This window comes from Cydia strobilella, chromosome 9 (genome assembly GCF_947568885.1).
Source record: "Cydia strobilella chromosome 9, ilCydStro3.1, whole genome shotgun sequence".
Lineage (NCBI taxonomy): Eukaryota > Metazoa > Arthropoda > Insecta > Lepidoptera > Tortricidae > Cydia > Cydia strobilella.
The window spans coordinates 2,962,210-2,987,569 of record NC_086049.1 but is presented as its reverse complement, the minus strand read 5'-3'; the positions used below and the strand labels follow the sequence as shown (position 1 = coordinate 2,987,569).

The window sequence follows — 25,360 nt, the reverse complement described above, 5'->3', positions numbered from 1 at the left end:
AAACGAATACCCGTGTTCTTAAGCCCGGCGGTACTAAGAACCCGGTTTACACGGAACCGCCGGGATTCGAAAACGTTTCGAAGGAACGTTCCCAAGAAACGTATCTCAGACACGTATCTCCGTGTACACGGGTACTTAAGACCGTTCCGAACGGGTCTGAATACTCCGAACCAGTTTGAGCCAATGTACAATGGTAACAAGGTCCACTTTCCACTATTATTATGTTGACTTCAGATGAATTCGTTTGTCGTACGATTTTTAAAGTAAAACTTTTATTCTATCGCCCCAATTTATTAAGTTAACATTAAAACCGCGATTTTAATACCGTAATTCGAATTAATTTCCGAAATTTTTTAGTTAAATGCCTACAATCCGAAAAAAGTTTCACTTGCATCGTGGTTTCATAAAACCGCACAATTACTTTTTTTTTAATTGTTTTTAACCGTATTGATAAAACATAGGTACTGAGCCATCTTCCTATGTTTAATAGTAGGTATATATAATTTTTATTTTTATAAACTATTTATATCATTTAATAAAACCGATTGCTTCTAAGCTAATTACATAAATTTGATATCGATCATAGTTTTTTTTATAATTACATTATGGTATTGTAATTTTTCGTTAATAATAGGTGTGCAGACAGAATACAATATTAATTAAAAATAACAGTTTAATTATTTCGTGGTTATTTTTATCTCGGATGTATTACTGCTTTGCGAAAACAACAAACCTGCCAACGGCGCAAAAAAAGTTAGGTACACAAAAGCGGGATTATCGAGTAATCATGCTCAAATGAAAAGCAGAATTTTACCCACGAACCATAAAAACCCATACTACCTTGGATAACTTGCGATAATATTGCTAATTACATTAAGATAGATCTTTAAATTGGTAATCATTCATAATTCACTTTGGTCACTTTCTCACTAGCGTTCAGGTAATAAACTTAAATGGTCCATCCATCCATTGTTTTCCAATATCCTTTTGTTTGTCATCGTCGAAAACATGTAGGTTCCCAAACTACTATCACAAGTGTCACCGCGAATTATAAGCTTTATGTCGTAGTAATAAGGTCAAAACATCTGCACAAGAAAATGTTTTCCATTGTTTTGTAGCCGCGCCGCACTAAAAAGCGTTTTACTATGGTAAGAGGTACCTAGAGCAAAAACAATTAGAATTTATTGAGAAGGTGCAATTTTATCAAGTTGATTTAAAGTGTTTATTAATAACTAGCGACCCGCCCCGGCTTCGCATGGAGAGTCAAGCATAATAAAATACATTATGTAACAAGTATTCACTTCGGAAGCCTAATAAAACTAAGACTTCACTGTCCGTCTGTCTGTCACCACTCACTAGGCTGTATCTCATGAACCATAATAGCTAGACAGTTGAAATTTTTACACATGTATTTCTGTTGCCGCTATAACAACTAAAATTTAAAATTAAATTTTGTACGGAACCCTCGGTGGGCGAGTCCGACTCGCACTTGTCCGGTTTTTTTAGAAGTTAATAATGGGTTAATTATTCTTAAAATATAGACAGACAGCCATCGCGCACTTTTTTGTAGACTTTTTTCCACCATACATTGTGTCGTTATATCTCAAATAGATTGGGCAGCGTTTCCGATTAAGCTCCTGGCCAGCGTGATTTTTTCTAACTTCATTAGCAAACATCGTCATATTTCTACCAATTTAAACAAAACCTTAACAAAATATACACATAAACATTCCCAAAGAAAAACTTCATTCATAGGTGAGGTCTGGTTATCGCGAACATACAGACAGGCATACGGACGCGGCGGGGGACTTTGTTTTATAAGGTGTACCTACACTACATTATATGACAAGAAATACAATTTCATATCATGTTCTCAAATTAAACTAAAAATAAAGAAGCAAGTTAAAAATGTATTTTTTTATAAATACTTACCTAATGCCAATTTCGAACATTAGTTTGACTTCCTGCCTACATACTGAACTCGATGGTTCTATTTTTTTTTTTAAATAGGTACTAGCAGGTTTTTATTTTATTTTATTGCTAACCCGCAACGTAAAAAAAAGTAGCTATTTAAAGTGCTATATAAAATACTACTTTGATAAGAAGCGTGAATACTCGTAATACCTATTGCAAGCAAAAACTACCTGCTCAAGAAAGGGTTTTCTAAACCGTTTATTGAATTTCGACTCTATGACCCACGGAATAAGGATAAATATGACAGAAACTCGTCATTAATCTTTTGTCTATTCATTTGTAGCTGGCGTTCGTTCCTTCGCTACTATCGTCAAGGACGTGTCCGGAGCCACGGATAAATAAGATACGTATCTTCGAATACCCGTTTATCCGTGTACACGGGTCTTAACTACACGTTTCTTAATTAAACGTGCGGAACGGGCCAGAAAACCGTTTACGTATTATTCGGAAACGGGTATTCGAAACGTGTAAACGAAACACGGATTCGACCGCGAGCCCTAGTCTGTACACGCGTCATGCGTCATAGTGTGAGTAAGTTGCCTAAAAATAGTACTGAGCGGCCGGCAAACGGCCGTCAATCTGCTGTCGCGGGGCGAGGTAATTTGAGTCGGGGCGGGGCGGTGCGTGGCCGTTCTGTGTGACAATACTATTACTAATTCTGTGGCCGAACTGTGGGTGCATTAGCTAACGATGTGTCTGGTGGATAAATCTCTCAATGAATGCGTCGGGAGTAGATAGGCCATATTAGCTGTCTAATACATGATATTTTTTCTGTCCGCAGAAACTGTGCCTAATGTGCACAGAAATGAAGACTTAATGTATTGGTAATAAGATATATTCTCACCATAAATGCGTAGAAAGCGCCGCCAGCAACGAGAGCGGCCGCACCGCAAGACAAGGGAGCTAGCGTAATGAGGGCTGCACTCACTACCATGGGTACCTGGCCGCAAAAAGATAGTACATTACTACTGAGGCCGGGGAATTTGTTTGCTGGCCAACTAGTTATAGGCCGAGCGTAATGAGGCCTGAAAAGGCGTAGAATCTCCGGCGGAAAGTATACCTACCATAAAAATTCAGTAAAGTTATCATTTGTTTTTACCTGCGGACTGCTCATTTAATTTTGTATGACAGTGAGATTGGAAAATATGCTTCCAGAAATGTATGATATGTCAAATAATGATGCCGGTTTGGGATGCCTGCGATTTCTCCTAGTGTTGTTAAATAAAATGCTAAGGTAACTAGTGTAAGATTCTTTAAAATTACTAATTATTCGGAAAAGATTTCATGAAATAAAGAGTTGAATAATCATTGTCAATCTATAATTAATTAAATTTAAAAGTAAAGTTATTGATTGTTAACATTTGTAAATGGAAGGTAGTTTAAAGAGAAGAAAAAATGCGACTGGCATGGCGGTTAACGGGCATTCGGTTACGGGCAGAGGTGAAGGGTGGACGATTGTGAAGAGAGGTGATTGGATGTTGAACTGTAATGGAATATTGTGATCAAGAAATATATTGTTGTTATGAAAGCTGGAGTTTTTCTTACAAGTCAGAAGTGGGATGTACCTACAAGTCAGTATTGTATTCCGGAATGTCAGTATGATATTAATATAAAAATTGGTCGAGATAAAGATTAATTGCCCAATTAGTTCGTTGTAGTCCAAGTAACAGTGCTCTTAGAACAAATTAAATTACTTTCTATGAAAATTTTATATTATTTGGTTTATAGTAACAATGGTGTGAAAGTATTATAGATATATTTTAGTAATCCCTTTATTGGTTGCTGTTTAGTTAAAATTTCTTATGTCGTCATATTTCCTGTCAGTTTTTAACGGTCGGTTAGAAACAAAAGCACCGTTAATTTTATCAAGAACAAAATAATTGGGTAAACCCATTTCGTAAGGCCTAGTTGTTCACTCGAAGGTATTATAATGCAAGTTTTCTTTACAAGACCAAGTCAGGTTTATTTAGTGTTTGTTGTAATGCCTATCTATAATATTATTGGTGCATTCATTACATCGCGGCTAGCGTGAAACCTTTAGAAAACCCTTTTATTTTGACAAAATAGTTCGAATACCTATATTATTATTTACAGGAGCAGATTGAATTATTTTGTCCTATGTATGTACCGCTTATCTGGTTACCACTTTTACCATATTTATATATATTACTTATCAATATTATATACCGGGTTTTAATTGTTTTGGTTTCGAAATTATAACCTACTCAGACTTTAAAAAGTAGGAATGATACTTTTATTGTAGTTACGGACCCGTTTTGTGTTCAGGATCCCGTTTCGAATATCGGATCTATCTCGCGTTCCCGAAGTCGGGTCTGTACCGATACTGGATCCGTACCTGATCCGTACCTGATATTCTAAAATTTTCTCGTTTTAAAAATGGATGGATGGAATGGGATTCGGATCTGTTTTGGATTTTAAATCTGTTTTAAACGTCTCGTATGCTACCCCGGAATTCAAAGCAGTAAAGTAAAATTAACTAAATAAGTAAAACAGTTGGATTTAGCTTAACAAGAAAAATTTTGGTATATTTGTCTACTATTGAAAATCCAAAGGTGTAGAACTCTTCCATTGCTGGTGTTGTTTTCGAGTTCCAGACTATGGACCATGAGGAAAAGACATCCAGGCCGAAAATCGAAATCTGATGATGGACAAGGACGTCTAAGCCAAAGTCGCCATCGCCGCTAGTCCCCGAACAGGCGGAGTCGCAACCGAGGAAGCCGCAGCAGCAGCAGACTGAGCAGACACAGCAGAGTTACGATCAACTCTTTATGTGTTAAAGAGTCGAGTCCAAGAAGGTCACCCACTTTTAGTATCATAATATTATTAAAACGTGAGATGAATGATTTAATATGGTAATATGTGATGGATACCGTGAGTTGCTTTAAAACTGAGACTTCATCTCAATCATCGACAATGGGGTCCCTTTTTATAGAAAATACCACATTTATTTGTTTATTTGATTTAAACGTTTATTGATTTATTGATCGAGTATCGAGTATAGAGTTTAGAGCATAGAGTATAGAGTATCGAGTATCGATTATCGAGTATCGAGCATCGAGTGTCGAGTGTCTAGTGTCTAGTGTCGAGTATCGAGTATCTAGTATCGAGTATTCAGTATTATTGAATATTTGAGTTATTGAATAAATAGAAAATGAGGAATTTGTCACAATAAATTGGAAACTTAAAAAAAATTATAGCAATAATAAAAATTACAAGCCCTGTTAAAAAAAACAACTACCCAATTATTCGAGTTATTGAATTATTTGAGTTCTTGAATTATTTGAGTTATTAAATTATTTGAGTTATTAAATTATTTGAATTATTGAATTATTTGAGTTATTAAACTATTGAACCTTTGAGTTATTGAATCTGAGTTATTGAATTCTTTAATCTTTGAGATATTGAATAATTTAATCTTTGAATTTATTGAATTAATGACTTTGAATTATTGAATCTTCGAGTTATTGAATTATTTGAGTTATGTAATTATATGTGTTATTGAAATATTGAACCTTTATTGAATTATGGAATCTTTGAATTATTGAATTCTTAAATCTTTGAGTTATTGAATAATTGAATCTTTGAGTTGTTGAATAATTGGATCTGAATTATTGAATCTTTGTTATTCAATTATTTGAGTTATGGAATTATTTGAGTCATTGAATTATTTGACTTATTGAAATATTTGAACCTTTGAGTTAGGTATTGAATCTTTTAGTTACTGAATTATTGAATAATTGAATTTTTGCTACTGAATAATGGAATCTTTTAGTTTTTAAATTATTGCATTTTTGCGTTATTGAATTATTGTGAATTATTTAATCTTTGAATTATTTGACTTATTGAAACATTTCAGTTATTGAATTATTGAACTTTTGAGTTATTATTATTTGATTATTGAATCTTCGAGTTAATGAATTAATTGAGTTATAGAATTATTTGGGTTACTGACTTATTTGAGTTATTGAATTATTGAATCTTTGGGTTAATGCATTATTTGAGTTATTAAATTATTTGGTTATTGAATTATTTGAGTTATGGAATTATTTGCGTTATGTAAATATTGAACCGTTGTTGAATCTTTGAGTTATTATATTCTTAAATCTTTGAGTTACTGAATAATTGAATCTTTGAGTTGTTGAATAATTGGATTTGAGTTATTGAATCTTTGTTATTGAATTATTTGAGTCATTGAATTATTTGACTTATTGAAATATTTGAACATTTGAGTTATTGAATTATTGAATCTTTTAGTTACTGAATTATTGAATAATTGAATTTTTGTTATTGAATAAAAGAATCTTTTAGTTATTGAATAATTGAATCTTTGCGTTATTGAATTATTGAATCTTTGAGTTATTGAATTATTTTACCTTTGAATTATTGAATTATTTGACTTATTGAATTATTTCAGTTATTGAACGTTTATGTTATTAAATATTTGAGTTAATTAATTAATTGAATTTTGAGTTACTGAATTATTTGAGTTATTGAATTATTAAATCTTTGAATTATTGCATTATTTGAGTTATTTGATTATTAAATTATTTGAGTTATTGAATTATTTGGGTTGTTAAAATATTTGAACCTTTGAGTTATTGAATTATTGAAACTTTGAGTTACTGAATCTTTGTTATTGAATAATTGAATTATTGAGTTATTGAATAATTAGAGTTATGGAATTATAAGCGTTATGGAATTATTTGCGTTATTGAAATATTGAACCTTTGAGTTATTGAATTATTGAATCTTTGAGTTATTGAATTCTTAAATCTTTGACTTAAAGAATGATTGAATCCTTGAGTTGTTGACTAATTGGATCTGAGTTATTGAATTATTGAATCTTTGTTATTGAATCATTTGAGTTATGGAATTAAAAGTCATTGAATTATTTGAATTATTTCAGTTATTGAATTATTGAACATTTGAGTTAATAAATCTTTGAGTTATTGAATTTTTGAACCTTTGAGTTGTTGAATTATTGAATCTTTAAGTTACTGAATTATTGAATCTGAGTTATTGAATAATGGAATTTTTGTTACTGAATAATTGAATCTTTTAATTATTGAATTATTGAATCCTTGCGTCATTGAATTATTGAATCTTTGTTATTGAATTATTTTCTTTAAATTATTGAATTATTTGAGTTATTTAACTATTGAATCTGAGTTATTGAATTCTTAAATTATTTGAGTTATTAAATTATTTAGACTTATTGAATTATTTCAGTTATTGAATTATTGAATCTTTGAGTTATTTAATTATTTGAGTTATAGAACTATTTGTGTTACTAAATTATTTGAGTTATTGAATTATCGAATCTTTGGGTTATTGCATTATTTGGATCGTTAAATTATTTGATTATTGTATTATTTGAGTTATTGAATTATTTGACTTACGGAAATATTTGAACCTTTGAATTAATGAATTCGTAAATCTTTGAGTTCTTGAATTATTGAATCTTTGAGTTACATAATTATTTGAGTTAGATTTATTTGAGTTACTGAATTATTTGAGTTATTGAATTATCGAATCTTTGGGTTATTGCATTATTTGGATTGTTAAATTATTTGATTATTGTATTATTTGAGTTATTAAATTATTTGACTTACGGAAATATTTGAACCTTTGAATTAATGAATTCGTAAATCTTTGAGTTCTTGAATTATTGAATCTTTGAGTTATATAATTATTTGAGTTAGATTTATTTGAGTTACTGAATTATTTGAGTTATTGAATATTTGAGTTATTGAAATATTTGATTATTGTATTATTTGAGTTATTGAATTATTTGAGTTAAGGAAATATTTGAACTTTTGAATTAATGAATTCTTAAATCTTTGAGTTCTTGAATTATCGAATCTTTGAGTTATATAATTAATTGAGTTAGAATTATTTGAGTTACTGAATTATTTGAGTTATTGAATCTTAGAGCTATTGCATTATTTGAGTTATTGAAATATTTGAACCTTTGGGTTATTGAATTATTGAATCTTTGAGTTAATTAATTATTTGAGTCATAGAACTATTTGTGTTACTAAATTAGTTGAGTTATTGAATTATCGAATCTTTGGTTTATTGCATTATTTGGATTGTTAACTTATTTAATTATTGTATTATTTGAGTTATTGAATTATTTGAGTTAAAAAATATTTGAACCTTTGAATTAATGAATTCTTAATTCTTTGAGTTCTTGAATTATTGAGTCTTTGAGTGATATAATCATTTGGGTTAGAATTATTTGAGTTATTGAATTATTGAATCTTTGAGTTATTGCATTATTTGAGTTATTGAATTATTTGAGTTATTGAAATATTTGAACCTTTGGGTTATTGAATTATTGAATCTTTGAGTTACTGAATTATTGAACCTTTGAGCTATTGAATTGTTGAATCTTTAATTTATGGGATTATTGAGTCTGAGTTATTGAATTATTTGAGTAATTGAAATATTGAACTTTTGAGTTATTGAGTTATTGAATCTGAGTTATGGAATAACTTAATCGTTGGGTTATTGAGTTATTGAATAATTTGTTATAGAATTATTTGAGTTATTGTAATATTGAACCTAGTAATTGAATTATTGAATCTTTGAGTGAATTATTGAATCTTTGAGTTATTGAATTCTTAAATCTGAGATATTGAATATTTGAATTATTGAACAGGTAACTGAATCTTTGAGTTATTTAACTATTGAAGCTTTGAGTTATATGAGGCAGTATTGGAGACATGAAGGGGGCTCCAGTATTGTGATTAGTTATACGAGGCAGTATTGGAGACGTGAAGGGAGCTCCAGTATTGTAATTAGTTATATGAGGCAGTATTGGAGACATGAAAGGGGCTCCAGTATTGTGATTAGTTATATGAGGCAGTATTGGAGACATGAAGGGGGCTCCAGTATTGTGATTAGTTATACGAGACTGATAAGTAGCACATAAAAATAAACTGAATGAAAAACAAAACGAGAAATTATGTGCTACAGTTAAAATGAGTCAAAAAAACGGAACTGAATAAAAATGTGGTGAGACACGTTTGTGTCAAGAGAGTGATATGTAAATAGCACATTAGAAAAAAAACTGAATGAAAAAACATGAGAAATAATGTGCTACACCTAAAATGAGTAAAAAAAAACAGTTGGAAATAGAATATGTTAAGTATGATGAAGTATGTGAAGTGATGATGAAAAAAAAAACTATATTTGATACAATCAAAAAAAAAAGGAATGTGATGTCGGATTTATATTTAAAAAAACTATGTATTTAGATGGTTATATGTATATTATTCGATTTGAAATGATTATATGAATATATAGATTAATTCAATAGATAACAAGAAAATATGTATATATAGATAGACAAAGCAATTGTATTACATGAGTAATGAAGTATTTATAATTTTCTTTCTGAATGCCCGATGATTTAACATGCCGAGTGTAAGATTAGATGATAAACGTGATTAGTATGACTGTGCATGAGGACATGCACAATGTCAGGATGGGCGAGTGTAAGATTCTTTAAAATTACTAATTATTCGGAAAAGATTTCATGAAATAAAGAGTTGAATAATCATTGTCAATCTATAATTAATTAAATTTAAAAGTAAAGTTATTGATTGTTAACATTTGTAAATGGAAGGTAGTTTAAAGAGAAGAAAAAATGCGACTGGCATGGCGGTTAACGGGCATTCGGTTACGGGCAGAGGTGAAGGGTGGACGATTGTGAAGAGAGGTGATTGGATGTTGAACTGTAATGGAATATTGTGGTCAAGAAATATATTGTTGTTATGAAAGCTGGAGTTTTTCTTACACTAGTGTAAATAGTTTCTAATTTATTTGACCTTTGACTAAACATGCCTATACATGTAATCCCACAGCGACCCTCTCAGCCAGCTAGCCTCCTCCATAATATCCTGAACAGCATTCTATGCGCCAATTGGGAAGAAATCACAACAGCATAATAGTCAGAGGAATTTGAACATTCTATACAGTAGTTACATCTCATACCATCACAGGAAAATGTCCAAAATAGGTTTGAGAAAAGTATCTTTTAATTATTACCTTTTGGAGTCCTACAGCGACTCGTTCAGCCAGCCCCTGGCCTCCTCTCCATAATATCCTGAACAGCATTCAGCATTCTGAGTGCATCTCGTAGTTGTGGGCGCTGGCAACTAAAGGAGGTAGCTGCTGATGGGAAAACAGTGACAGAGATAGCAATGTGTTGGGGTGTAGTTACCTTCTGTAGTCCAACAGCGACCCTCTCAGCTAGCCCTTGGCCTCCTCTCCATAATATCCTGAACAGCATTCTATGCGCCAGTTGGGAAGAGAACACCATCATGAACAGCACGCCCGCGACCGCCACGTTCAGCAGCCCGAGGGCCACGAAATACGCGGCCAACACCATGATGGAGCGGATGAAGTAATGCATCTCGTAGTTATGGGCGCTGGCGTTGTCAAGTAAGTAACTGCTGATGGGGAAGGCCCTGGAAACAATACAAATTCATCAAAAACTGTAAGAAGACTACTGCTAGACAAATGTGACGTTTTCAATTAAAAGGGTACTTATTGTCGCTTGTCAGTAAGGCGCTATTTCCATATAGCTTCAATCAGAAATCGACCTTATCAACATCAAACATTTATTCAGCAAATAGGCCACAGGGGCACTTTTACATGTCAATTTTTACAAACAATAAAATTAACCCAAAATTACAAAAAACTAGGGATGTACCGACTAGTCGCCGACTAGTCGGGAAAGCCGACTAATCGGCTACATTTGTAGTCGGCGATTAGTCGGCGACTAGTCGGCCAAAATGGCCGATTAGTCGGCCTATTCTTAATTACAGAAAAAACAGGACATAAACGATATAAACAGCGAATATCAAATGATAAATATCTATTTGGGTTGCGTACGAAATGTTTTGTACGTACACAATTATTATTATCGCAATGTCGTCGCAGACAGTATCATATTTTGTATTTGGTTGCATTTACGAAAGTAGGTAATATGAATTTTAGGTAATTTTATTTCTATTACTTGAGGTGTCTTTAATTAAGCTGCTAGGTAGAACCTACCAACCTTACAAAACGCGGGTCTCATAAGGAAATTCTATATCACTCAAGCCGCAGAGGAATTATTACTGGTATGAGTAATGGCGGAGCACAATGCTTCTACAGCCTATGGTCACTGGGGATGGTAATAAATAGTTCATTTGTTATGCCACACGACCAGTCGTTAAGTCTTTACATCGGCAGGAAACATCTTTCAATTAGTAATTTGATAAATATCGCGACACAAATGGTTTTTGCTGTGTTGGACCAGCTAGAAAATAGTGAATTTTTATCGCGGTAGACCCGTTAATATCATTAAATATGTGTACAAAACGCGAGAGTTTAGTGTTACATAATAAGACAAAGTTATTGCAGTGAAAATCCCTATGTAAACTTTATAGAGAAAGTAATGATTACGGATTCGGCCGACTAGCCGACTAGTCGGCCGACTAATCGGCCACCTGAGCGCCGATTAGTCGGCCAGTCGGCTAGTCGGCCAAATCACTAGTCGGTACATCACTACAAAAAACAATTACATAAATATAAATGTCAAATTACACAAAAAAAACTAATAAAAAATATACAAACAACAGAAGTACTAAACAAGCGACAATGTGGTACCTTTTGGTTGAAAACGTCACAAATACTCCCTATAAGGATCTTTACACGAATAGCTCCCCGCCAACAGCCAACCACCAAACATTTGATAGTGGTCTTTAGCCTATTCTATTGCCACTTTTTTTGACCCAGTAGACATCATTTCTACGAACAATGTACCACGCTGCTATTTAAGTCTGGCAACTTTTTGAACAATGCCAACTTCATTGGTTTCTTTCCGGGTCACATAAATTCGATCACGCTGATAATTGCCCTTTTAGTTTAGTATATAGTAGGGTATTTGACAACATTAAAAATATATAACGAATTGCTGTCATCCTGAAAAATAATAAACTAATAAAGTATATTTTACTATATTTGAATGTAAATTATTTTTAGTTTTTGGAATATAAACGAAAGAAAATTTAATATTTTTTGAAATTTCATCAGGGACGTGAACGCTCTGTGATTGGTCAACGCTCGGATGACGTCACACGCGCGTAAACATTCTTGATTGCCTTGAGTGTTTTAACCGTTTTATTTGTATTAAGTTAATTTTAGTTATTGTTCCACAGTTTTCTGATATATTCCGATTTATCCGTATATCTAGTAGCACAATATTCATAAGAATCTCAAAATGGAGCCGAAATATGTGAAAGCTGATAGCGGCAACCTACCAGACAAAGACGCATCAATGGTTGCACTTTACTTTAAAGATAAACCGGATTACTATGCTGCGGAACTTAGAAATGTAAAAACAGCTATGTGAGTATACGTAGAAATTGTTTATTTACGAACATTTCGATTTCGATGATACGAATACGACGACGATATATATATAGAATACGATGACGAGAATAGTATCTCCATACTGCACTTTAGTTTGAAAGAAAAAGTATGCTACTAACTACCTACTAATGCTGAAAGAGCTATGTTATGAGGTTATGTAGTAATACATTAAATACCTAGATCTTGTTTCGTTAAATACAACAAAATCCGCTGCTTTAACTACCATATTTATTTACAGTTAAATATTACTTACATCGAAGTGGTCTCCACACATAAAAACATTTGTATGCGCTAAAATGCTCTTTGGGTCTCTTCGCGCTAGTTTTAACCACATTTTTCTTTTTTTGGGATTCGTTGGAACGGAAACAAACAATTTATCTCGATTTTTTATAGTCGTACTTGAACATTGCGGCACTATACACCATTTATATACCATTTTACAGTGAAATAATCAATTCAATGCACATAAACCATAAGATTTACTAATGTCATTGACTGAGTTTACTCGCGTGTGACGTCACACGTGTCACGTGATTAGCCCCTTTGCAAAAACAGCGTACTTTAACATTATTTTTTTATATTTAATACAGGAAATTTCACGGAAATATCAATGTAGTGTAATTATTAAGTCATAAACAATCAATTAAAACCATTTTCAAAAATTAGTCAAATAGCCTGTTTCATTGTATAAATAAGCACTAGTCTTTTTTGAACCGTAAAGGCGATATAATGTATTCATTAACCGGTGCTAAGGAATAAGGAGTGATCTAGTATACATCTTACCCAGAATACTAATTTTAACCTTTCTATGAAATATTCAATTAATTGTTCTTCTAGTGGTGCCCAACCAAAGCACACAGTATGAAAAACATAGTTTATACTTACATGAACTAAGTAATCAAAACCATCACGAACACCAGCGGAGCATAAGGCTTTAAATGTGTTGTTTCCAAGCAAAAGGTACCACATTGTCGCTTGCCATAAGGATGCTCTGACAGGTTTTTCGTATAAAGATACAATTTTCCTCCTTATGGTAAGCGACAATGTGGTACCTTTTGATTGAAAACGTCACAAATCATCACTCCTCAACACGCCATGTATAGATAAACAAGTCCCCACACCATGTAGACTGATAAACACACTTTTAGCTATGAGTAAGGGGGCCTACTATATGGAGCTAACCGCAAAAACGCAGAAATTCACTGATTTATAAAATATGTCCAAACTCAATCAATCGAAACATATAAAACAGATGATATTTCTGAGTCATGGATGTTTTCTATGTACATATTTAAGTATTTGTAAAAGTATTACCTATATATATATCGTTGTCTGAGTACCTACAACACAAGCCTTCTTGAGCTTTCCGTGGGACTTGGTCAATTTGTGTAAGAATGTCCCTATAATATTTATTTATTTATATGTACAGTCGAGTTCATAAATATGTCAACATTTCTTCACCTTAATCCATTGCAATAAGGTAAAAAAAATGTATAAATATTTATGAACTCGACTGTACCAGTATTTTTTGAGATTGGTCTTAAAAGTGGCCCAGTGGTCCTAAAAATAATAGTATAATACTTACATCAATAAAGTAATCAAAACCCTCACGAACACCAGGGGAGCATAAGGTTTCAAGTCATCACTCCTCAACGCCCCGTGTATAGACAAACACGTCCCCACACCATGTAGACTCATGAGCACACTCTTCGCTATGAGTAAGACAGCGCCGCCGACGTACGTTATTAGTACGGGAGCGAAGGCGCGAACAGACTGCGCTAGTACATGGTACCAGGAGGACGCGATGCTGGAAAGGAAAGTGTGCTTTAATAGTGGGTAAATAGGGTTGATTATTGGTTTTAAACTAAGTCGACTGATTTGTGTCGTTTAGTAGCAGGGCTCCTAGATAGAGGTTACACGCCAAGTTACGGCCCGGCCACGACATCGCGCGGCGGCGGCAGCGGCGAGCGGCGGCCATAGGCTGGAGCGAGACACAGCGATCGGACCTTTCGTTCCCACCTATGGCCGCCGCTCGCCGCTGCCGCCGCCGCGCGATGTCGTGGCCGGGCCGTTATTTTTTCCAGTGCTTAAATAGACCTTTTAAACGCCAAGAACACTAAAGTCGTCGTCACTAGTAGTGCCCACAGCGCCAGGGACAACTATACGCGTACGCTGTCAAAGTAACCTTTACACTTTCAAGTAAGGTTTACATTAGCTCGCTTGCGCCCGTGACCTAGGCGTGTGAGTGACGTTTTTGTTTATAACGTAAAGCCTTCAAAGACTTGAAAGGGTTAAAAGTGGATGGATTTATTGTGATGTTACAATGCGTTCGCATATTAACTTCACTGTTATAAATCTATTAAATAATTTTACACCGGGTCACTCACGTATTATGAAGTCGAATAGCTCGACATGTTTCGGTCCAATTTACGAGGACCGTCTTCACGGAGCACGACGTCTCGTGTCCAATTTACGAGGACCGAAACATGTCGAGCTATTCGACTTAATAATACGTGAGTGACCCGGTTTAAAATAATTTAATATGTTTGAGTCTCATGGGAGTTTTATAGTTAAAACTGTAACAAATCTGTTTAAAATTAAGGCAGTACCCTGAGCCAGAAGGCGAAAAATCTCCTTATATGTTTTTCTAAGAGGCGTTGATATTCATAGACGTGGAAAAAATATATGTAGTTCTTGACTATATTATCTTTAACAACATAGCTTCCGATACACGAATTATGACACTTCGCTCGATACAATTAATTCCCAAAGTAACCTCTAACTCGGACTTTTAATCCTACTTTACTCGGTTATTTATTATGTGATACTATAAACAAAAAAAGAAGAAAAAACAATCTTAACATAAATAGTAACTTCATAGAACATACCTAATAGTATACTTGCACTGAGGGTCCAACAGTAGCACCACTTTAACGTGATCTGACGTGCCTTGCCCACGAGTCACATTAGGATGTGTTTTGTATAAGCGTAGTTTCATCGGAGATTTCTTTAGATGCCTGAAAAAAGACAAGAAACGTGTTAATCCGTTTTGCATCCAATGGGCTCCACATATAACAAATACGACTGCCATATAGGGTTGATTCGTTGTATAGGCTGTGAGCCTGTCTCTTGCTTTATGATGATTCAGGTGCATAGTCAAAGGAATTTGAAACTTATTAACAATAGGCAAATTCCATATTTAAATGGCAGCGCTATGGGCGTGAGAAGCTGCGAGTTCTCGCGGCGCGGTTACTGAAATATGGACTGTAGCTGATGTATAGAAGGTCCAAATTCCTTTGACTATGTGATACTGCTTTATAATTATAACTCGAATGTGAAATAATGGTAGTATTCCTGATTCTCAGCCCAAGGCACTTGCATCTCCGCAGAACATGATATTCCGCTTTGCATCCAATAAGCATTAAAACCAGGCAGTATTAACTCGTAGTACAGGCTGTGGGCTTCGGTCTCTTGCTCTATGACGATGCGGGTGCATAGTCAAAGGAATTTGAACCTTCTTTATAGTAATTAGATTCCATATTTAAATGGCAGCGCTATTGGCGTGAGAAGCTGCGAGTTCTCGCGGTGCGGTTACTCAAATATGGACTGTAACTTCTGTATAGAGGGTTCATATTCGATGTTTACTTAAATAACTCACGTGAAATAGTGATAGTACTCCTGATTCTCAGCCCACGGCACTTGCATCTCAGCAGAAACGTGGTATTCCGCCTTACAACCCACTGGTTCAACATATAGTAAGTAAGCCTGCCATATAGCATTAAAACCAGGCAGTATCAACTCGTAGTACAGGCTGTGGGTTTCGGTCTCCTGCTTTATGACGGTGCGGGTGAAGGAGAAGTGTGAGGGCACGTCGACGGTTAGTTGGCGGGAGGCGTGGTCGTTAATGTCGACGTTTAATGTTACCTAAAAAAAAGAAACCAGTCATATATGGTAAATACAAACTTACATACAACATACAGCCTAAAACAATTGAAGGATATTAAATTTACAAACATATTCACCAATGTTCTAGAGCTCAATTAAGAAAGGCTTTTCGGAAATACAATCCTGAAGTGGGCTTGAAAGTTTTTGATGAGTTTATACGCGGACGAATTCGCAAGCGGCGGCAAGTAGACGTAAAAGATCAGCCATGAATTATTATCCATGTGTGCGTTTTCATACCTGTTACCTGTGTATCGTATAATCAAAACTGATTCAGCACTTGAGAAGTGAAATACTGTTTTTTTTTTGTTGTTATGTGGACCTTTTAAAACAAATGAGTGGTAAAGAAATTAGGCTGGCGTTGAAAAACCTTACGGTTCACTGCCGCATAAATTAGCTTAAGAGACCAAAGGCGGGGTTTGGGGGGGGGAGGACAGTTCTTACCGGTCTCCTCGTAGGCGACACTTTGACGACGACATGCGACCAATCAGGGTGCTTCTCGATCAAATCGTGGAGATGTATTGTGGCTAGTTTTCGTTTGCCAAAATTCGTGTCCGCGCCCGTCCAGCGACTGAGCTCTGATAGGGAAGTGCCTTGTTTGCTACAATGAAAAATACATTTTTAATTAAAGACATAATAATTACATAAAAATTGTAAATCACTACATGGTATAAAACAAAGTCGCTTTCCGCTGCGGCGCTGTCTGTATGTCTGTCCCTATGTATGCTTAGATCTTTAAAACTACGCAACGGATTTTGATACGGTTTTTTAAATAGATAGAGTGACTCAAGAGGAAGGTTTATATGTATAATTTGTAAAGGTTTTGTGTAAATTAGTTAAACTACCAGTGCGAAGCCGGGGCGGGTAGCTAGTAACAAAATAAATGACAGCAATAGGTTTTTAGGGAAAGGTTGAGATGAAACAGCCAGTTTCATCTTTTCAGAAGTTTCTATTTTTACTTAGTTTTATTGATTTTTTGATGTGGTCTGAATAGAAATTACTCAATTCTTTTATAACCTAGTTTTGTAGCTTTCATTGCTACTCTTGATTTGTCTGAGAAAAAAAAACGTCTTACTTACAATTAGAGTTTTGAATGATTCACGGTCTATATCCCGGTCAATATAAGTCTTGCGTCTTACTTACATTTTATTTTTACTTCAGCTGTCAAACTCGCTTCCGATTTATTTCTTCGATTTTACATCTCTACTACAATCAATATCTCTTTAGGTTAGAGTAGGGCTCAAAGCAGATTTATAGTTAAGATACATTACCCACTTACCAATATCTATACGAGTTATACGGGTACTGCGCGTTGCACCCAAATATCCAATCCTTGTCGTCCAAATTGACAGATTCGATCGCGACAAATCGGTTCTGTGGGAAGCTCACTAGCCTTATCATCAGGTAGGTCATTCTGGAAAGATAAATATTATGACTAGGTACAAAATGTGTTACACAGGTACATACATACATATAATCACGCCTATTTCCCGGAGGGGTAGGCAGAGATCACGGATTTCCACTTGCTACGATCCTGGCATACCTCTTTCGCTTCCTTCACTTTCATAACATTCCTCATACACGCTCGCCGGTGTAGGGTGCTCTTGGCCTGGCCTTTCTTCAGGATTTCTCCGATCTGATCAGAGAAAGTCCGCCGAGGTCTGCCCCTTCCAACACACACACAGGTGGCCAAATATAATACCACTTTTCTTGAATAAAGTATGAGCAGGCGCATTCCACATGATCGTCTGTACAACGCAACCCGGCGATTCCCTTTGATGCGTGCCCAATAAATCGACAACTCACGGGTCTCAGGCGATCATTGGCGATCATAGACTATGACTGGCGGGGAGCTGCCGAGTATGCCCTCTACACTATCGTGCCCGTCAGTCATCGTCTATCATCGCCTATAGTGTAGAGGAGCCATAATACCTTACGTGTAGGTAGGTACTAAAGCACTCAAAGCTCTTTATACAAGGGGTAGACTCTGGTTGGAGCAAAAAGCTTTGGAATCTTAGCAAACGGCAACTCTAAATAATAACGGGGGTGTTTACTGGCCATTACGGGGTCAAGGGAATCCTGGCCAAGATGGGGCACGCTGACAATACCGATTGTTGCATGTGTGGCGAAGAGGAAGAGACAATAGAACACCTTATGTGTGAATGTCACGCCCTCGCCAGACAAAGAATGAAGGACTTTGGAACAGGCTATCTGGAACCAAAGGAATTCAAAATGCTACCCATAAGGTCCATCATCCGGCATATGGAGATGGTGGGAAAAGCTCTTGAGTGGCGGACGGATCTTTCCTAGGGGGTAACTGCACAAAAGATCCCTATGGGTCGAAGTGTATCCGCAAGGGCCCCCGAAACTATAAGATAAGTACAAACAGCATATCTTTTAACTGTCCATCAGTGAACCTTATGCCTTTCGTAATAAGATTTACGAACTGTCATATAACAGTGTGGGCGATGGTACTAATACAAGCGACGTTTCAAGTGGAACCAAATGCATTGTCTGATAAGATAAGAGAAATAATTACGGCAACATTATCTGATAAGCAGCAGTATGTATATCTACTATTAAATTGAATTCGCTACTGATGAATGGACTATAGGTAACTCATAATAACTAATCGTGACTGTGCACGACGTACAACCGCCGCGGACACTCGTGCCTGAGGAAGGATTCCCAAAGAATCCGAAACATGTCGCCAAAAGCGACTAAAAATAATAGTGAGTAAAAACCGTACTGATAAATATTTTGAACTATGTACTAGATATCGTAACGACAGATAAGTTAAGAGCTTATTACACTATCCTAATTTAGTGACTAACAAGAGGGACGCCGCTATACGTGAGAAACGATAGGATGTATCTCTTATCGCGTCTCACGTATAGCGGCGTCCCTCTTGTTAGTCGCTAAATTAGGATAGTGTAATAAGCTCTTTATTGCTGCCTCACACCATCGCGATTTCATAGAAGACGTTCAATATTCAAAAACGAATAGACGACAGTCCAACAAGTCCAAGCTAAGTCTTTAAACAGAGATTTGCTGACATTTCAAACTGCTGTGAGTTGAAGGGCTAATGACAAACATCGGTAATAATAATGTTATGAACAATAATAAAATCTGTGTTGGTATAATATATATACGATACAACAATAACAACAATAAGAATAGGGAAACCATTAAATCCAGACAGGTATATGATAATAATATTCGTTTCAATAAAAAACCAATAACTATTGTTTTTATTTACAACAAGGAAGGATAACATTTATAGGCAATACATAATAAATATATATTAGTACGTAGATACAGTAGAAATATATAATATTATTACGATATTTAAATTGAAAATTATTATATTTAAAGCCCACTATTGCATGTGTTTAACATATGTACGAGTATATACTCCTATTAATAACCTGAAATTGGATAATACGTACATCATTTAGACAAGAAATAATATAGGATTTCATTAATAACTTTAATTAAATTTTCTATACATAACGGAAATGCCTAATCACCTTCCTCAATTCCCTTGCCCTTAGTCGTATTAAAATAAACATAGCGTAATCACGACTCAACCGAAAATACAGTTTCGTAGCATTTGGAGAAATGCCAGAACACACGTGGCGACTAGAAAAATGCCCACGTCGTCGGATAGAGGTACAGTTGACGTAAAACATGTTTCTTTTGGCGTTGTGATTTGTGATAAGAGGGGAAATAAGTTTGACCTTGTTTTACTACATAGTATAGGTACATTGATAGTAAAGCAATTTCATTGTAACATTTCACATCGAGAAATATTTAAGTGTATCGATTAGGGGTCATATTTGAAGGCATTTTCGGAAATACTTGACAATTCTGAATTGCCCGAATACACTTTATAAAATTACTAATAAGTGAAAAAAAGCAAATAAAGCTTTGAAACGCGGGGGAGAGAGGCTGACTGACGGACGGACAGCAGACAGTTTTGACAAAATTAAAAAGGGCATTCTGGCTACATTTTTAAATGGATTTTACCCTCTCTAAAAGCACTATTTTAAACATTTTCGTTTAAACATATTTAAAAAAGTTACATAATTTATTTATCCACGTACTATTAATTCGTCTTCGAGAAATATTGATCTACGTATAGGATAAGATCCCTATCAGCCGACAATGACGAAGAAACATGCGTATAAGGTTTAACTTTTTTTGGCTTTTAATTAAATATTCGCTACAAGTACCCCGATTTTGGGGTCTAGCCATAGTAATTTCCGGGCACCGCTAAGGAACGGACGCCTGCTCGCGCTTGCGCCACCTAGCGGTCATATCTGTCGTAATAGACGCGTTTTGTTAGAGAGTGAAACTTCTGTACCTAGTACTAATATTTATTCTGTTATATGACGTCAATCCATTATCCAAAAAGTCAGTTGAAGTAAAGTATGTCACATGTGAATTCAATCATGTTCATGTCCGAATAGTTTGATAAGGGAAAATTTAATGTTCCCTGCCAAATAACTAAGCCAACGAGCTATACAATAAAATAGATTAATATGTTTATGTTTAACGGAATTTAATCCTTAAGCTCAATCAACATTTCACCGAAAATTCCTTAGCTATCATCATCATCATCATCATCATTTCAGCCGATAGACGTCCACTGCTGGACATAGGCCTCCCCCAAGGCTCGCCACTCCGACCGATCCTGTGCCGCTCGCAACCACCGAATTCCCGCGACCTTCACCAGGTCGTCGCTCCATCTCGTTGGAGGCCTACCGGCAGTTCGTCTTCCGGTACGCGGACGTCACTCCAGAACCTTCCGGCCCCACCGGCCATCAGTTCCGCGAGCAATGTGCCCCGCCCACTGCCACTTAAGGTTTGCAATTCTGCGAGCTATGGCGGTGACCCTAGTTCTACTGCGGATATCATCATTTCTGACTATCACGCAGAGAAGCCCCGAGCATAGCTCTCTCCATTGCCCTTAGCTATGTTGTGAAATAATAATCTCACCAAAAATATACATGTAAAGGCAGACTTATTATTAGTATCACAAAATCCCTGATAAATTAATTATCCCATGGTACTTCAACATAGTGCTTTTACAATTTTTTGGTATCTAATTACCTATATACACGGTGGCTAAAAAATAAGTGAATTCCCGTTGCCAGGGAGGTTTTGGGATTATACTGAGCAACTTTTACTATGGGACCAACCCCGAAATCACGAAAAAAAATTTACCCTCCCATAAAAAATGGACCAGTCAAAATGTATGAAACAGCCAAATTTTTTTTCGTGGTTGGTCTCATAGTAAAAGTTGCTCAGTATAATCCCAAAACCTCCCTGGCAACGGGAATGCACTTATTTTTTAGCCACCCTGTATAGGTTTTTTTAAATCTTAAACGTAGTTTATTGTCATTAGCAGTGACGTAGCATGACCATATTGAGGCCCGTGGCAAAATCAAAAGGCCAACAGGAGCCCGTGGCATTTTTCCCACTACGTTCTTAATTCTTTACTAGAATTTGAATCTTAGGCCATAAAATTAAAAAAGTGGTACCTACTTGTCAATTTCCGGCCGTGATATCTGGTATATCCTCCTATTGTCTTCGTACCAGAATGCGTCTGCCAGCATCGTTGCGTTCGGTTGTAACACGTCAGGTTTTAAAAACATCGATCGGTTGGCCTGGAATACCATCGGTAATATAGTAAAATGATCAAAGGCGGTTATCACATTGAATTGGATGCGATTCTCACGTCTTGTTGTCTCGCTTAAACGTTGGAGCGTCGTGCGAAACGCAACCAGTGTGAAAGTGAAAGTGATAGATAACAGCCGAATGTGAACCTTATCGGAAGGAGATAAGCTTGCTTGTTGGTGTTTGTTTTTTGTTTGATCTTGCTAGTATAAGTCCACGTTTAACAACCATATAGTAATCTGGGCAAAAGGCATGTGTCCATTACTATTCTATCTTCACACTATATTTTCCTTTCAGAATTTCTTTGAATGACCAGAACTTTCGCCATGTATACTTCCTCGTTATTAGTCCGTAAAAAGGAAATTTGCTTACCCAGGTTTATTTCTTTATATTTCTTCATTTACATTGATAGGAATGTTAGGGCTGTTAGTCATTCATTTAACACTATTAACACTTATGTAAACGTTATTCATGACCTTCACTGTTTAGGGCCAATACAGACTGACTGCAACCCGACTGCAACTTGTATGGGAACTGCAAGCCGACATTGCAGTTAAGGTTGGTTAACCATCTGTACTGGCCCTTACTGGGGAAGTCATGGTCGCGACTATTGGTAGTTGCTTTATGCTTCAAGCCACACGATAGATGCTTCTAAATATTGGTTCAATGGGTAACACTTACGACGAAATACTGTCTAGCCAGAGCCATCTGAACATTTTTATCTGGTACTAGTTGCTCAGTCACCGGGTCCACAATCGAGAACAGGAACTTATTGATGGTTATAACAAGCTGTCTGCACCAGACAATGGTCACGTGTTCTGTGGAAACCCATACGCCTGGGATAGATGTTGTCTGTAAATAATAAAATTAATAAATCATTGACAAAATAAGGAAACATTTTAACGGAACTACGATTTTTTCTCGTAAACTAACTTGTTTTGGAAGTTAGTTAAGTATTTCGAAGTCCTGTCCTAAAAACGAATCAATCAATTGACCTAGGCTGACAAAGTTATATGATAGTCCATTGCAGGCTTGTCTCGCTACAAGGCCTATGTAATGATGTTTCGCTGTCTATTATCAAAAATCGATCGACTTAGGCCGGCAATGTTGTTTGTTAATCCATTGCTCACGCGAAACCCACATCTACCACGAAATGATCAATCGACTGGGCCGGTAATGTTGCATGTTTGATAATCCATTGCTGGCTTGACTCTCTAAAGCGTTAACATCATTATGTTTCATAATTATGTCTTTTTATCACAACGGTAACGACGATATCTTTAAAAATAAACTTACCAAAGCATTAACATCACTATCATTGCTCGCCGTCAACCCAGTGGGTATCAACAAATCCCTCGCACCACTACCAAAGCTAATCAACATCTTCGTTTCTTTCACACTCATATCACTGTTCAATCTCTCCCACTCTGTCTCCATGGCTGAATAGTAGCTATCCATTTCCCAATCGAAGTTAATAGGGGGAGCTGCTAAGGGTGCTGCTAGAGCGATGGAGATATTTGTTGTTGAAATAGTGCTCGGGTAGGCGAGGAGACGCTTGGCTATGAGGCCTCCCTGTAAAGTTAGTTGGTTTAGGAAAGTGTTCGAGGTTTTACCTTGTAAGCACAAGAAAAGTATTGTCTGTTAAGTACTCTGACTAGTTATATTTATTTCCTAATAAAATGTATATGCAGTTATCCATGTGGCGAAAAAATAAGTGCATTCCCATTGCCAGGGAGGTTTTGGGATTATACTGAGCAACTTTCACTATAAGACCAACCACAAAATCGCGAAAAAAATATGTATCCTCCCATAGAAAATGGACCAGCCAAAATGTATGAAACAGCCAAATATTTTTTCGCGATTTCGGGGTTGGTCCCATAGTAAGTTGCTCAGTATAATCCCAACACCTCCCTGGCAACGGGAATTCACTTATTTTTTTGCCACTGTGTATATACTGTGCTAAGCATTGTGGAGCTTTTTTGGTAAACTTTTTTGATATCAAATTATTGTCAAGTGGTTTGAACAAAAACATACTTTGCAATAATATGTTGTGGGTTCTGCTGCTATGGAAACAGATAAGTATCTTACTAAAATAATTTATTGTTACTTTCGTTGATGGAGAATGCTCCATCATAATTGCAATCTGCATCATAAGGCATACGTAACCCTAGACACCCTAGTGTCCAACCAGCCGTAATTTTTGCCGAAACCTAAACCGAATTGTTTCGATTTGCTCTACTTTCGCCCATACCTTCGGCAGAAACTCTATTTTTAAACCGAAACCTTGCAAATCCGGCTGTTTTTTGGCCAAAACAGATCATAGTTAACTTACCATTGAATGACCAATCACAATGACTGATGTAGGCACAGACTTCGTATACTTGTTAGGCTTGTAAAGGCTCAGTATTTTGGATATACAGGCTGCGGCAAACTTGGTCTGCCTTTGTAGCACACCTCCATAAAGACCGGATAACTCTTCATTATAACTTACTAGAAACAAAGGATTGTTATATTAATTTTTTAGTGTTTCATTACTAAAGGGTAAAAACGGGACCCTATTACTAAGACTCCTCTGTCCGTCTGTCTGTCACCAGGCTGATGAACCATGATAGCTAGACAGTTGAAATATTCACAGATTGTATGGGAACCCCACTTAAATATTAATTTTATTCTGCTTTTAGTATTTGTTCTTATAGCGGCAACAGAAATACATCATCTGTGGAAATTTCAACTATCTAGCTATCGCGATTCATGAGATACAGCCTGGTAACAGACAGACGGACAGACAGGCAGCGGAGTCTTAGTAATAGGGTCCCCTTTTTACCCTTTGGGTACGGAACCCTAAAAAAGGTTCTTTATTTACTTACTTGTAAAATAGTCAAAATGTAATTCATATCCTCTAGACAATGCCATTCTCAGTGCTACAGAGGCCATAGAGCGAGCTTGCATATGACTCCCAGAGTTTCCGGGCAAATATAATACCGGGACACCATCAAACCTAGACAGAACATAAAATTCAAGCCACTGAAAAATACACAAAGTACTGAAAAATTATCACTCCTTTCTTTGAAGTCGTGAAAAAAAAAATTGTCTTAGTCTTGGCCCAACTTCACTAAACTATTATTAACTATAACTAATATTTACCACATTTTTCTAGCGCGTTCCGTATATCTTCCCTCACTGTAAGCGTAGAGACCATATTGCGGGAACTCTTTATTTTCATCAAAAGATATTTTCTAAAACAAACAAAGAAATCAATACAGTACACCCGGAAATTTGCCGTGCCAAACAATGACACTTTTAAACCTACATC

General features: G+C 35.8%; 1 protein-coding gene across 1 annotated transcript in view; it reads right to left on the bottom strand.

The window, feature by feature from the left end:
• Positions 1 to 25,360, bottom strand: part of LOC134744064 (GPI inositol-deacylase) — a 28,554-nt gene that overhangs the window by 2,918 nt on the left and 276 nt on the right. The window contains exons 2-14 of the mRNA XM_063677727.1: positions 25,192 to 25,283; positions 24,915 to 25,045; positions 24,380 to 24,537; positions 23,344 to 23,619; positions 22,729 to 22,899; positions 21,916 to 22,037; positions 17,645 to 17,779; positions 16,810 to 16,966; positions 16,082 to 16,347; positions 15,312 to 15,440; positions 14,009 to 14,230; positions 10,226 to 10,472; positions 2,819 to 2,914 (exon numbers count right to left, since the gene is read on the bottom strand). Coding sequence (XP_063533797.1) covers positions 2,819 to 2,914; positions 10,226 to 10,472; positions 14,009 to 14,230; positions 15,312 to 15,440; positions 16,082 to 16,347; positions 16,810 to 16,966; positions 17,645 to 17,779; positions 21,916 to 22,037; positions 22,729 to 22,899; positions 23,344 to 23,619; positions 24,380 to 24,537; positions 24,915 to 25,045; positions 25,192 to 25,283 — 2,202 coding nt within the window. The remainder of the gene's footprint in view (positions 1 to 2,818; positions 2,915 to 10,225; positions 10,473 to 14,008; positions 14,231 to 15,311; positions 15,441 to 16,081; positions 16,348 to 16,809; positions 16,967 to 17,644; positions 17,780 to 21,915; positions 22,038 to 22,728; positions 22,900 to 23,343; positions 23,620 to 24,379; positions 24,538 to 24,914; positions 25,046 to 25,191; positions 25,284 to 25,360) is intronic.